General features: G+C 39.1%; 1 protein-coding gene across 7 annotated transcripts in view; it reads right to left on the bottom strand.

Moving 5' to 3' along the window:
- LYST (lysosomal trafficking regulator) overlaps positions 1-13,750 on the bottom strand; it is a 243,766-nt gene that overhangs the window by 48,490 nt on the left and 181,526 nt on the right. For 6 of the 7 annotated variants that reach the window (XM_042961056.1, XM_042961055.1, XM_042961058.1 and 3 more), the window contains 8 exons: positions 13,125-13,301; positions 12,288-12,364; positions 11,954-12,142; positions 9,126-9,271; positions 8,941-9,040; positions 7,674-7,735; positions 5,720-5,775; positions 1,475-1,627 (listed from right to left, as the gene is read on the bottom strand). In XM_042961056.1, the coding sequence (XP_042816990.1) occupies positions 1,475-1,627; positions 5,720-5,775; positions 7,674-7,735; positions 8,941-9,040; positions 9,126-9,271; positions 11,954-12,142; positions 12,288-12,364; positions 13,125-13,301 (960 nt within the window). The remainder of the gene's footprint in view (positions 1-1,474; positions 1,628-5,719; positions 5,776-7,673; positions 7,736-8,940; positions 9,041-9,125; positions 9,272-11,953; positions 12,143-12,287; positions 12,365-13,124; positions 13,302-13,750) is intronic. The other variant, XM_042961059.1, reaches the window with a different exon arrangement.

Here is a 13,750-nt window from a genome sequence, read left to right as displayed (position 1 = left end):
CGCGCCTCATTCAGCTATTACAAGGACCTTGGCATTAACCAAGTGGCACAGGAAGTGATCAGAGGGTTTTGACAGGAGGATGGCATGAGCCCGCATACCTTAGCCATTGTGCTGAGAATAGCTTGAAAGAAGGGGGAGTGTGGAAGCAGGGAGGACAGTTAGAGGCCACGGTAATGATTTAGGCAAAAGATGATGGCGGCTTAGACCAGGATGGTAGGCAGCTGTGTTAAGTGGTCAGATTCTGGATGGATTTTGAGGGAAGAGTCAGCAGGACTGATAGAGTAGGTACGGGGCATGAAAGAATGAGAGGAGTCTAGGATAATCCAAAAAGTTTGGGCCTGGGCAATCAGAAAGATTAGAGTTGTCATCGATTGAAATGAGGAAAACTGCAGAGAGATTTTGGGGCACGGAGATTAGAAGTTCGGTTTTGTATACGTTTAATTTGGGTGTGTTCAGGGTGGTATGGCCGTAGACTGTACATGTTAAATTTGAGATGCCAGTTTGACCTCTAGACGGAGATACCAAGTACAGAGCATTCCTGGGAGACGTTCGGGTAGTGATACAAATTTGAAAGTTGTTACAATACAGGTAGGATTTAAAGTCACAAGAGCGGATGGGAAGAGGTCTGTGGCACCAGCCCTGAGACCCTCGGAGAAGCATCAGCAAAGAAGACTGAGAAAGAATGACCTTGAGCCAGAAGAAGAGCTGAGGGAAAGTTATGGCCCAGAAACCTAGTGGGGAGGGTTATTTTTTTTTTTTTTTAAGAGAGAGAAAACAATCATCGGTGTGAAATGCTTGGTCAAGGTCTGTGCTGACAGCTGGGAGCCAGGAGCCTGCCTTGGATTCTGGGTCTCCTTCTCTCTGCCCTTCCCTCCCCCCCGTTTGTGTGCACGTGCTCTCTCTCTCTCAAAAATAAATATTGAAATAAAATTTTTAAAAAATGCTGCTGATAGATCAAGTAAAATGCGGACTAAGAAATACGACCGTAGGGTATAGTGACATGGAGGTTACTAGTAACCCCGACCAGAGAAGTTATAGGTGAGGTAGTGAGAAGAAAATCTGACTGGAGCATTTCAAAAGAGAAGTGGAAGCAACGAGTCCACACGACTTTTTCCAAAAGCTTTTCTAAGTGGCAGCTGAAAGGATGTGGGGGTTCAGAAAGGGTTTGGAAACAACAGAACCTACTCTCAAGTTTAAATTACTCTTCTCAGGTCATTACGCATTCATTTACTTTTTACAGACAGTCACTTTGGAGAATCTGAATTTAATACAGTTTTGAAGGACAAAAATAATTCTAATATAGCCAAGGGATCGCTGTCATTGGGACTAAGAAATAAGGCAATTTTCATTTGCTGTTAGAAACAGGGAATCAAAGTTTAAATAAATCAAACCTTCGTAAAATCAGTATGAGTCCAGTTACACCGGCCCCATGATAATTTCAAAACCATGTATCTGTTCATAAAGCTGAATTTACCTTGGTGTTATCGAATGCTAACAGGAGTGTCCTGCCATTTGTTAAAAAGATTTCTACAGCATTGTCTCTCAACTGCCACCAACGCTTGTGAACTTCTTTAATTTCTTCATATGTCCAGGAAAATGATGCTGGTTCCAACTCTCCCTGAAGGCTCTGAGACAAAGGAAGGAAATGAAACTGTTTGCTTTACATGAAATATAAATGATCACTGCAATTTTAGATTTTTAAAAATCTGAAAATGAAAATGTCTTCCTTTTGTGGCAAAACCGCAGATAAGATTCCCTGAGCCACCCCCGAACCCTCCCTCCCCAACCACGAAACACTTCAGAATACCGGATAAACGTTAAGGAATTAAAGAAATACGGGCTTTATTTTGTAGGGCAGTTTTAGGTTTGCAGAAAACTGAGCAGAGAGTGTAGAGAGCCCCCATGTATTCCTGGCCCAAGCTCAGAATTTCCCTGTGATTAACATCTCCCATTAGTGTGATTAGTCTGGTGCCTTTGTAATAACTACAGAGCCAATAGTGAATACGTTATTCTTAACCGAAGTCCACAGTCTGCATTAGGGTTCAGTCTTGGTGTTATGGTCCCATGGGTTTTGACTAATGTTTACTGAGATGCGTCCACCCTTACAGGATCATACAGAGTTCCCTTGTGCCCCCCCTACTCACCTGCCCCTCCCCCTCAGGCTCCTGGCAGTCACTGATCTTTTTACCATCTCATAGCTTTCCCTTCGCAGAATGTCACGTGGTTAGAATCACACAACATGTAATCTTTTCAGACAGACTTCTTTTAAAGCTGAGCTTGCGGGACGTAAGGGAAAGTGAAATCCCCAGGAGCCAAAAATAACAAGAAATTTGAAAAACAGCAGTGAGGTAGAAGGGATACTGGGGTAGGCTGGCTGTGAGTCCACAAGCACACGCACGTATGCACACACCCCAGCTTTAGAAACTTAGTGACTTAGGTTAACATCCACTTGAAGAAAGCAGATGAGGCCTTGGAGTTCTCTGGATCAGAGTATGGAAGTGTACGTACGTCAGAAATCTAAAACCATTAAGGGACATTTTCCTGATGACAGACAAACACACGTGTCCATCAGTAAAGAGGAATAAGCAGGAGCCTGTCTCTTCTGGCCCGGGGACTGGGTGAAGAATAGAAAACAAGCCTCTCCCTGAAAATTCACATGTGGGTCTGCCCTCCCTCACATGGGTCTGGGTTAAAATGAACCTATGGGCATGGCCTGGGAGCTCCCCAGCGATGACACATAGTCCCCATGCCTCTGAACCTTCCCGGAAAGGCAAAGCACTCTCCTGCAAATTCAGCCCCATTGACTAAGCTCACAGATCAGCACGCACCAAGTAGCTATGTTCCTCTCCTGTGTGGTCAGCAGAAGGAAGGAAAAGATAAGTGGCTACCAGAAGGCTGGATCTCCCTGACAGCATTGATCCTGGCCTCCCTCAACAGATCTCTACATTTTAGAATGAGGGGTTAGGGGCCATAGGTCCCAGACTTTTTTTTTTTTTTTTTAATGTTTATTTATTTTTGAGAGAGAAAGACAGAATGTGAGTGGGGGAGGGGCAGAGAGACAGGGAGAAACAGAATCTGAAGCAGGCTCCAGGCTCTGAGCTGTCAGCACAGAGCCGATGTGGGAATGGAACTCACGAACTGTGAGATCATGACCTGAGCTGAAGTCGGCCACCCAACCAACTGAGCCACCTAGGCACCTCCATAGGTCCCATATTTTTTTACCATCACTGGGCCCTTCTCAAAGTACAAAATGAAGAAAACTTTTAAAACAATTTGTCTAAATCTTTTGTAAATTGCAGTTGAATATGTGAATTATGTTACTCAATGCTTTTAATAGAAAAATCATGGTAAAAGCTCCTACGAAAGTTTAAAACTAGTTAGGATTTATCACATCAAATTAACCTGCATCCGAGGTTGGTTTGTTTTCATCAATTTTCCCTTTTGGAAAACTGCATTGACTTTCTCTGTTGTGTTGGAACAGGGGCTCAGAGCGAAATTTAGAAAGCAATTGCAATGACTACCTTATCCCAGGCTCTTCATCCTTCTAAAATCTTATTTGAAATTTTTAAAATTTGAATTGCTCTGTTGTATGTGTGCTATACTATTGTGCTAGATCCCAACTGACTTTTAGAAGTAGGGGTAGTAGATAATTACAAATGAAATTAAACTCTTTAATGAAAATGTAATATTCTCATATATATAACTGAATTCCTTCTTATTGTGCTTCCATATCCGTTCATTCATTCAGTTCAGCAGATGTTAATTAAGCGTCTACGAGCAAGGTGTTCTGCTAAATGCTCTGCATGAAATACATTTGTGTAAGATGAAAAGGGGGCACAAGATACTTGTACAAACATTTAAAAGGCAAGACAGCAGGGGCGCCTGGGTGGCTCAGTCGGTTAAGTGTCCGACTTTGGCTCAGGTCATGATCTCAATGTTCTTGAGTTTGAGCCCTTTGTCGAGCTCTGTGCAGACAGCTCAGAGCCTGGAGCCTGCTTGGGATTCTGCGTCTCCCTCTCTCTCTGCCCCTCCCCTGCCTGTGCTCTTTCTCTGTCTCAAAAATGAATACACATTAAAAATATACATTAAAAAAATAAAATGCAAGACAGCAAATGTCACATAGAAAGTAGAAACAAATATTATAAAAGCAGAGGAAAGAAGGATCTTTCAAACTGTTAAAAAACAAGAGTATTTTTAGGAGAGTTTTAAAAGGGGGAAATGTCATCTTTTGGATCCAGAAAAGTGTTGGCTCGTGTATCAACTATTAAGTTCCCTGGTTGCTAACAAGAGACATCTTGAAAAATAATGTGACCATACTTTTACTAGCTGGGATAAATGCTGTGGCAATTGCTACATAAATCACACTAAAGAATGCCTACTCAATTTTGGGGGCTATATTAAATATTTTCATGACTTTTTTCATATTATTTATTTTACAGCAAATGTTATGTTTTAGCTCATTATTTTTTGAAATAAAATATGTATTCACTATTAAACCACATGTATTCTTATTTAGTATATCTTTAGGAATTCCTGGTCTTAGAAATTTTCTGAAACAAAAAGCCTATTTCTCTTACTACGGGGATCTCTAAACAATATTTTAATGGTCTACAAACTGATTCAGATGGATAAAAATATGTGAATATATATATATATATATATATATATATACACAAAATATGTGAGCTAAGAGTCATTTCTGTAATTTTCTGATTTATATCAGTACTTCCAGTAGAATAAAAATTATGATACCAAGACATGTGACTATCAGGATTAGTTAAGTTATTCAATTATACAACATTTTCCTTTCTTTGTGAAGGTAAATATATTTGATAGTGAATTGGGAGTGGCAGGGAGTAGTTTTTCGTTGCTACTGAGAACAGTGATAGAAGGAATAAATTAAACAAATTAATTAAAATAACAGGAGCACTTTATTGTTTTCATTTTCATTTTATTTTTTAAAATAGTTTTTAAAGTTTTTCTTTTAATTCCAGTTCATTGCCATACCATGTTATAATTAGTTCCAGGTGTACAATATACTAATTCAACTGTTCCCTACAGCCCCTGTGCCCATCTCAAGTGCCCTCCTTAATCCCCATCCCCTATTTCCCCCATTGCCCCCCCCCCCCCCACCTCCCCTCTGGTACCATCAGTTTGTTCTCCATAGTTAAGAGTCTGTTTCTTGGTTTGTCTCTCTCTCTCTCTCTTTTTCCCCTTTGCTCGCTGTTTTAATAGGAGCACATTAGAATCTAAATCATAATACTAACTGCTATGAGGTCAGACTGTAAGCCAGAGGAGATGGTATGGTCTTTTTAAAAATATCTTTAAAAGAAAAAGTTTGGAATTAAGACCAATCTGCACACCAGAGTGACAATATATGAACTCTCCTAGTTCTTTTTTTTTTCTTTTAATTTTTTTAACGTTTATTTATTTTTGAGACAGAGAGAGACAGAGCATGAACGGGGGAGGGTCAGAGAGAGAGAGACACAGAATCTGAAACAGGCTCCAGGCTCTGAGCCGTCAGCACAGAGCCTGACGCGGGGCTCGAACTCACGGACCGCGAGATCATGACCTGAGCCGAAGTCGGACGCTTAACCGACCGAGCCACCCAGGCGCCCCTGAACTCTCCTAGTTCTACCTGTTTGCCAGTTATAATGAATTTATACATTTTGGGAATTTGTCTAGGTTTATATAGGTGCAAACTTAAGCCTCTACTCACCGAACTTTCAACTGTATCAGAAGCATTATCTTCCACAAAATACATTCCACATTTACCTATAGAAGTAATGGGATATGAATTTAAAACTATATGTGCACTATTATCATTTTTGATTACAAATATGACCTCTGGAGTCAATTGGCCTGAATTAAAATCCCAACACCCAGAAACAGTTCCTGTCGCTCAATAAATATATATTTTTTAATGTTTATTTTTGAGAGAGAGAGAGAGACAGAGCATGAGCATGGGAGGGGCAGAGAGAGAAGGAGATACAGAATCTGAAGCAGGCTCCAGGCTCTGCGCTGTCAGCACACAGAGCCTGATGCGGGGCTCAAACTGATGAACTGGGAGATCATGATCTGAGCTGATGTCAGATGCTTAACTGACTGAGCCACCCAGGCGCCCCTCAATAAATATTTTTTAATGGTATCCATGAGATTTTGGGCAAGTTGTTTAACTTCTTTGTGTCTTTACTTAATAAAAAAAAGGGGGTGTGGGGTGCTTGGGTGGCTCAGTTAAGCGTCTGACTCTTGATTTCGGCTCAGGACATGATCTCATGGTGGGGAGATCAAGCCCCGTGTCAGGTTCTGTGCTGATGGTGTGGAGCCTGCTTGGGATTCTTTTTCTCCCTCTTGCTCTGCACCTTCCCTGCCCGCACTCACGCACACACGTATGTTCTCTCTCTCAAATCAAAACAAAACAAAAACCCCTAAAATAATTTTTTAAAAGAGGGGTGGAGGAAGCGGACTTTATTTCACAGGGTTAATGTGGGAATTAAATTAGAATGTATGTAAAATGCTTATGACGGTGTTTGGCACTCAGTGTTAAAAAAATGTTGGCCATTTATTATTGGTACTCTTCTTATATGACTAATACATTAATTTTATTTTCTCACACATTAACTGAAGTCAACTTGTAAACAAATTTTCTAGTCTAAGAGGAAGACTTAATTTTTATTTAAACACTCAATAGGGCAGAATAGACCTTAGAAGACAGCCCCCAGTTTTCTCTGCTTTATAGGCTGGCTGTGTTAGCACATGTCCCTACACCACGTATCCAAATGGTGGGAATTTCTCTGGGGCTCCGCCCTGTGTGCCGGTCACCCGTGAGCACTGAGCACTGTTGGCTCAGAGAAGGGAATCACCTTCATCCTTGTGACCACAGTGCTTAGTCCTGGCCAGCCTGAAGCTCTGCATGTTGAGCCTTGGAGACTGTAGCTTCAGTCTACGACTCTCAAATTGGAGGGTACGTCAGAATTGCTGGAGGGCTCATGAAATGCAGATTTCTGGGGGTGCCAGAGAGTTTCTGACTCGATAGGCGTGGGCCGGGGCCCAAGAATGAGCATTTCTAAGAAGTTCCCATGTGATGCTGATGTTCTTGACCTGGAGACCAGGCTTTAAGAAAACAACTGGCCTGTAGTATACAAATTAGTTCTTTAAGGGAACAGAGATCTAGTGGTACAACTTTATTCCTTCATATCTTGAGGAAAAGATTTCTCACTGAATGTAATTATACAGATATCCAAGGATTGACAACCTTGGCCTTTCTCTCAGAAGCACAATAGGGAGTATAAATTATGAACTATCTCAAGGTGGATATATTTCTTATGCACAGGTGTATCTTTTAAAACAGTAGGCATGTGAGTATATCGATAATGCCTCACTTTAAAAATCAAAATTGATATATAATAAAAGGAATGTTTAAATACAAAAATGTGTACTTATGAAAAAAGTCAACTTTATAAAAATTAAAAGGCTATTCATGTGCTTTTTAGAAAATAAGATTGCCACTTCCTGACATTTGTAAGTCATATAATGTTAAGGAAAAATTACCGATGTGATGTTAGAGAGAGTTTATTTGATCCAATGGCATTCTACCAAACAATGCTTCAAATTGTCTAAGAATAAAATAAGGCAGGGTGAATATGTGTAAAACTCTTCAAAATGTGACTTACCTAGTAACAGCTCACCAGCTGTCTCTCTAGACGGTGCAACGCTGATACATCTTCGATTCACTCTGTCAAAACATATATAAAATTACTATGATTAAATGTTTTGACCAATTTTAGAAAGTTTACAGTATAAGCTTTATTTATCTAGTTAAAGATTTCAGCTCAGCACACTAGAGTTTCAAAAGCATGAGACGTCTTGCCTAAACCCACGTGAAAATATTATCTTGTATTTTAACATTCTGGTAGAGGAGAAAATGAAATTTTTAGAGAAGGCTCAGAATTCCTGTGCCATGTATACAGGATATAGGCATTCAGTTTTTTAGGAGAAACTTTAATATTTTGTATTTTCTAGTAATTATGCAAACACTGGGTCATGCCTCTGGTATTTCAAACACATGAAAGCATTCTAGTATTCTAGGAAAAACGGGATTTAGACTCAGAAAAGTTCTTCTCCTCTTTAGACAAGGAAGTCACCTCCTTCGAATCTCAGGTTTTCATCTAATAAACAAACGGGCAGGGCAATTATCATTAGTGTCATAATGATAACCTGTCGTTAACATACAAGGACCCATTTAATACTCAACAATACTCCAGTACTTTGGGCGTTATTCCCTTCCTCATGTAACAGATACGGACATGGACACAGGAAGGCTAAGTAACTTGCCCAAGATCAGACATCTAGTAAGACGAGGAACTAAAATTTGGACCTTCAGTCACCGTTAGATGGCATCATGCGGAAACCATACCCATTTCACAGAGACCTTAGGACCAGTCAACTGCCAAGATACACACGTGCAGACAAGGGCCAGAGCACGGTGACTGAAGCCCAGTGAGTCCTCGCCATCGAGGATGTCTTTTCCTTTTGGATTTTAGCCATTCGACTGTGTCCTCTCTTGAGCCATATTTAGGGCCTTTCCTAAAACCCCAGCAATTATCTAAAACAAATATTACACAAACACTACAATAAACTATTTAAAAAAAATTTTTTTAATGTTTTATTTATTTTTGAGAGAGAGAGAGAAAGAGAGACAGAGCGTGAGCAGGGGAGGGGCAGAGAGAGAGGGAGACACAGAATCCGAAGCAGGCTCCAGGCTCTGAGCTGTCAGCACAGGGCCCAATGTGGGGCTCGAACCCATGAACCGTGAGACCATGACCTGAGCTGAAATCAGAGCTTAACTGACTGAGCCACCCAGGCGCCCCTACAATAAACTATTAAAGTCTTTCTGACTCCTTCAACCAAAGAGAGAACATCTTATGGATTCACACTTACCTTATAGACTCACTTGCAGCTTTGTCTTTTACGGTCGAGGAGAAAGAAGAGTGAGTTTTATCTTCAAACAGGAAAGAGAGTGGTGGTTTGACCACATCTGCTAAGGAAAAAAGTAGGTATTATCTTTATCTGATAACTACAGTTATCTGCTACATTTGGATGCTGAGTCAAGAAGTCATTATTACCTTCTGATTTCTGTCTATCCCGAAGGAGATACTTATTTGGAATAGTTAAGTAACATCTCTGTAAACGTCTCCTCTCTCGATTTGGTCCTTCTGTTGGATCCAGTTGCCAGGAAGTTGGATAGTACAGGGGATCATACCAGGCCACTCTGCCAGGGGAAATAAAGGAATGTTTTAAGTGTTTTAATCTATAGTACGTGGAGCTGTAAATAAAATCATTACAGAAATTAAATAATCAAAAGTGATCTATTCAGTTAAAACCCTCAGCTGCTCACGTAATTAGACTAGGAAGTGCATAAACATAGACACTAGAATAAGATAGAAAGCATAGACAATAGAATCATATAAAAAGTAAATGTCCTTCTGCTCCTGAACCCCGGCCTCCTGGTCCCCGCCAGGAGGCACACTCTGCCTCTAGTTTCTTGTTCCTCATAAATTTTTAAAAAGATATATCATGACTACTCTGCTTTAGCAACATGCATGCTTTAGCAGTACATTGGACTTAATATGGCTAGATAAAGAAAAAAATCCATTTCCAAGTTAAGTTTCTATATTTCCCATTTTGCCTACTATCTAACAAATAAATTGGTTCATTTTTGTAGTACAAGCCATATTTAAGATGTTTAAAAAAAGTTAATATTTTATTTTAATTTTTAATAAAAAATGCTTAATTATTTTGAGAGAGAGAGTGCACTTGGGTGCATATGCGAGTGGGGGAGGGGCAGAGAGAGAGAGAGAGAGAGAGAGAGAGAGAGGGAATCCTAAGCAGGCTTCACACTGTCAGTGCAGACCCAATGTGGGGCGTGAGCTTGCAAACTGTGAGATCATGACCTGACCCCAAATCATGAGTTGGACACTTAACCAACTGAGCCACCCAGTCACCCTCAAAATAAGTTAATATTTTAAATGAAAAAATAGAGAACCGTATTGAATATATTTTCAGACATAGATAAGAGAAAAAAAATTGCCCTTAATCCTACTACCCTAAACATACCACTTTCTGGTAGAAATTATTTTTTTTTCATTTTTAAAAATTGCAGTTATAATTATTACATATATACATTTCTATACCCTTTCTTCTTTCACTGGACATACTTTAATCTTCATTGTCACCATGGAAAATGGCTGACTAATGCATGGAGGGGGTGCATCATAATGTAGTTAGCAATTTTGCCATTATTATATACTTGTTTCCAGTTCATTCCCTAGCATAAACAATGCAGAGATGAAAACCTTTACATTTACTGCCTTTATATATTTTGAATATTTTCCTTAGGACAGAATCACCAAAATAGGATAACTGGAGCTAGAAATAAAACGGTTACAGGATTCCTGATACATGCTGTCAAAGTGTGCAAAGCCACCGGACCTCTGACCATGGGCTACGATATACATTTCTTCCTGCTCTGGGTATTAGCACCTAAAAAACTTTATAACAGAAAAGGTAAAATATGGCTTGTACCATATTTTATGGTGATATGGTAATATTTCAAGGTTTTAAAAAATCAAATTAGTCTCTGGCCATATGGAATATTTTCCTGTTTATTAATTCTATTTGTCTTATGTAGAAAAGTGTGATCACATCTTTTGCTCAAACTTTTCAGATCTTACAATTTACCTTTAAGTTGGCATGAGTTTTAAAACCATAAAAATATTAACTCTGTGGGGGTACCTGGATGGCTCTGTAAGTTAAACATCCGACTTCAGCTCAGGTCACGATCTCATGGCTCGTGTATTTCGAGCCCCACATCAGGCTCTGCGCTAACAGTGTGGAGCATGCTTGGGATTCTCTCTCTCTCTCTCTCTCTCTCTCTCTCTCTCTCTCTCTGCTGTCTCTCTCTTAAAATAAATAAACTTACAAAAAAGTAAAAAAAAGTTAATTCTGATTTGTTGAAAATAAATTTTCGTTTTGTTGCTGTTGTTATAGTTATTAAATACACTGGAAAAAATTAAAGCTCAAATCTATTTCTTTTTTTTTTTTTTAACATTTATTTATTTTTGAGAGACAGAGTGAAATAGAGCATGAGCAGGGGAGGGGGAGAGAGAGAGAAGGGGGACACAGAATCCAAAGCAGGCTCCAGGCTCTGAGCTGTCAGCACAGAGCCCGATGCAGGGCTCGAACTCACGGACCTTGAGATCATGACCTGAGCTGAAGTTGGTCATTTAACTGACTCAGCCACCCAGGTGCCCCTCAAATCTATTTGTTTCTTCTTGGTAGTTTGTTCTATTGTGTTTGAGCTTAAAAAGTTATCCATCTATCAGAGTTGATAAATGCCCCATTTTCTTCCACTTTATAAACTTAATGAATTTAATTCTTTTGCTCACCTGGAATTTTCTTTAGTGTATAATGTTTAGTCCATTTTAGCACCCCAAGTCATGCTAACCAGTAATCTTAACCAAATTTAGAGAACACGTTAATTTTCCTCTTTTCATGATCTGTGATGCATCTTCTAAGTTTTATTTATTAAAGTCTTACCTAGAAAAAGATCTATTTCCCAACTATCCCGTTTCAGTGATTTCTCTATTCTTCTGCAAAGGTTATATTTTAAAATTAAAGTCAACATATAGATTTTATTATCTGGAAGAGCTAATGCCTCACTTTCTCATTATCCCTGCCCACCCGCCCCCGCCTTGTCCCTAAGAATTAAAAAAAAAAAAAAAAAGATTCTTACAGGATTATATATAGATTTCATTATTTCATGATGAAATAAATCACAAGAACAGAAACAGAAAATATTTCAACTAATGAAATAATGCTGTGAATCTTTATTCTGAAATGGAAATAGTGTCTGACATCACCACATAAAACAACAAAGGCCCACTCTGCTTACCTATCGTGCGTCAGCTGTTGGATAAGCTCCTGCCAGTGTCTGCTGGCACTCAGATCTACCTTGTACATGCTTCTGATATGCTGGATCACCTTTTTCCTCTCAATTCCCTGGGAGAGAGACACTGCCTGGGTGATATCTGCAGCGATCTTAGATATATCCTTTGATTTTGAATCCAGACGCTGAAAGAGACTAAATAAACAAGCAAGGCTGCTCGTAAGTGAAGCCCAAGTGGGACGTTAAAGAGCTACGGAAGCATGATACTTGAAAACTAAAAGCATGTGTGAAATCTAGTGGATTCAGAAAGGCATGACTTTTAGAACACATAAAATCCTACCTTTGTTGGTTATTGTTAACTGTTTTCTGCCAGGTGTCTTTATTCGTACCTTCTTCAGTTTCATATTTCTTTTGTTCCTAAAAGATTTGGATAATAATATGCACTATAAAACTAATTGTTTATCATTTAACACTGGCACAAAGGCCAACAAACTAATTTCATTTCATTTTATTTTTTAATGTTTATTTATTCTTGAGAGAGCATGAGCAGGGGAGGGGCGGGGGGGGGCGGGGCAGAGAGAGAGACAGGGAGACACAGAATCCGAAGTAGGCTCCAGGCTCTGTCAGCACAGAGCCTGACGCGGGGCTCGAACCCACGAACTGCGAGATTATGACCTGAGCCGAAGTCGGATGCCTAACCGACGGAGCCATCCAGGTGCCCCCCAACAAACTAATTTTAAAACCAAGTTAATAAAGGAAAAAAATAATGTCCCCAGGACACCAGAATATTAAAATACAGTAGCCACAAAAATAATTTTATAATTTCCCTTTGCTTCTACACAATCTGGGGCACAGATATTGGGGTGGGAGAATTAAATGGGCTGCCAGACCTAATGCCCCAGGTGCTTGCTTCCTTATTTGTTTCAAGGCGGATGCTTCAACTTGCTCGTCACTATAAAAATCTTTCCTTCACCGAAAGCTACCGAAAAGGGATGAGGATGACAACAGAGGATAAAACGCTCCTTGCAATAGCCTATTTATTCTCTCATAATAAAAAAACATCATTTCAATAAAGTTCATCATAAATGATATTCCACAATAAAAAAATCTTTCACTCTTTAACTACATTCAGTGGGATCTCCTTAGAAAACCGTGTCTTATGATTTCACTGACTCACCTCTTTGATCATTTTGATAAGGTCTGCTTTTGTTGTTGCACTGGGAGGTAGATACTTATGACCACACAGTTTTAGAGCATTCATAAGCAATTCCGCTGAGCCTAGTTCTTCTTCAGTCAATTCATCTTGGTGATTATGTATCAACTCTGACAAATACAAAACTAACTTGGCTCCATGCTTTAAGAAAAAGAAACACTTTTTTAAGTCATACGGTATTTTTATTTCTTACATTTAAATTGTTTCATAGTGGTTAAGTTAAATTATATACTAGATTTATTTGGTGGCATGGGGTTTGAATAAAGAAGCTGCAAGAGACATGTTGGGGACAATCGAAAAAATTTGGTTATGCATTGAAAATATGATGACCTTACGGTGTAAACTAATTTTGTTAGGTACGATGATGTTATGGTTATGTAAGAAAATGTCTTTTGAAAAAGATTTCTGTAATTTACTTTAAAATACTTCAAAACAGAAACGATGTCAATATGATAAAAATACTACCAACTGTTAAATCTAAGTGATGGCTATATGTTAATACTCATTATACTATTCTCTATTTTTCTTATGATATTTGAAAATTTTCATTGTAAAGGGTAAAGGAAAAAAGAAAGAAAAAGAAAAGAAGT

Source organism: Panthera tigris, chromosome D2, assembly GCF_018350195.1.
Source record: "Panthera tigris isolate Pti1 chromosome D2, P.tigris_Pti1_mat1.1, whole genome shotgun sequence".
NCBI classification, from domain to species: Eukaryota; Metazoa; Chordata; class Mammalia; order Carnivora; family Felidae; genus Panthera; species Panthera tigris.
This window is presented reverse-complemented; position numbering and strand designations above follow the sequence as displayed.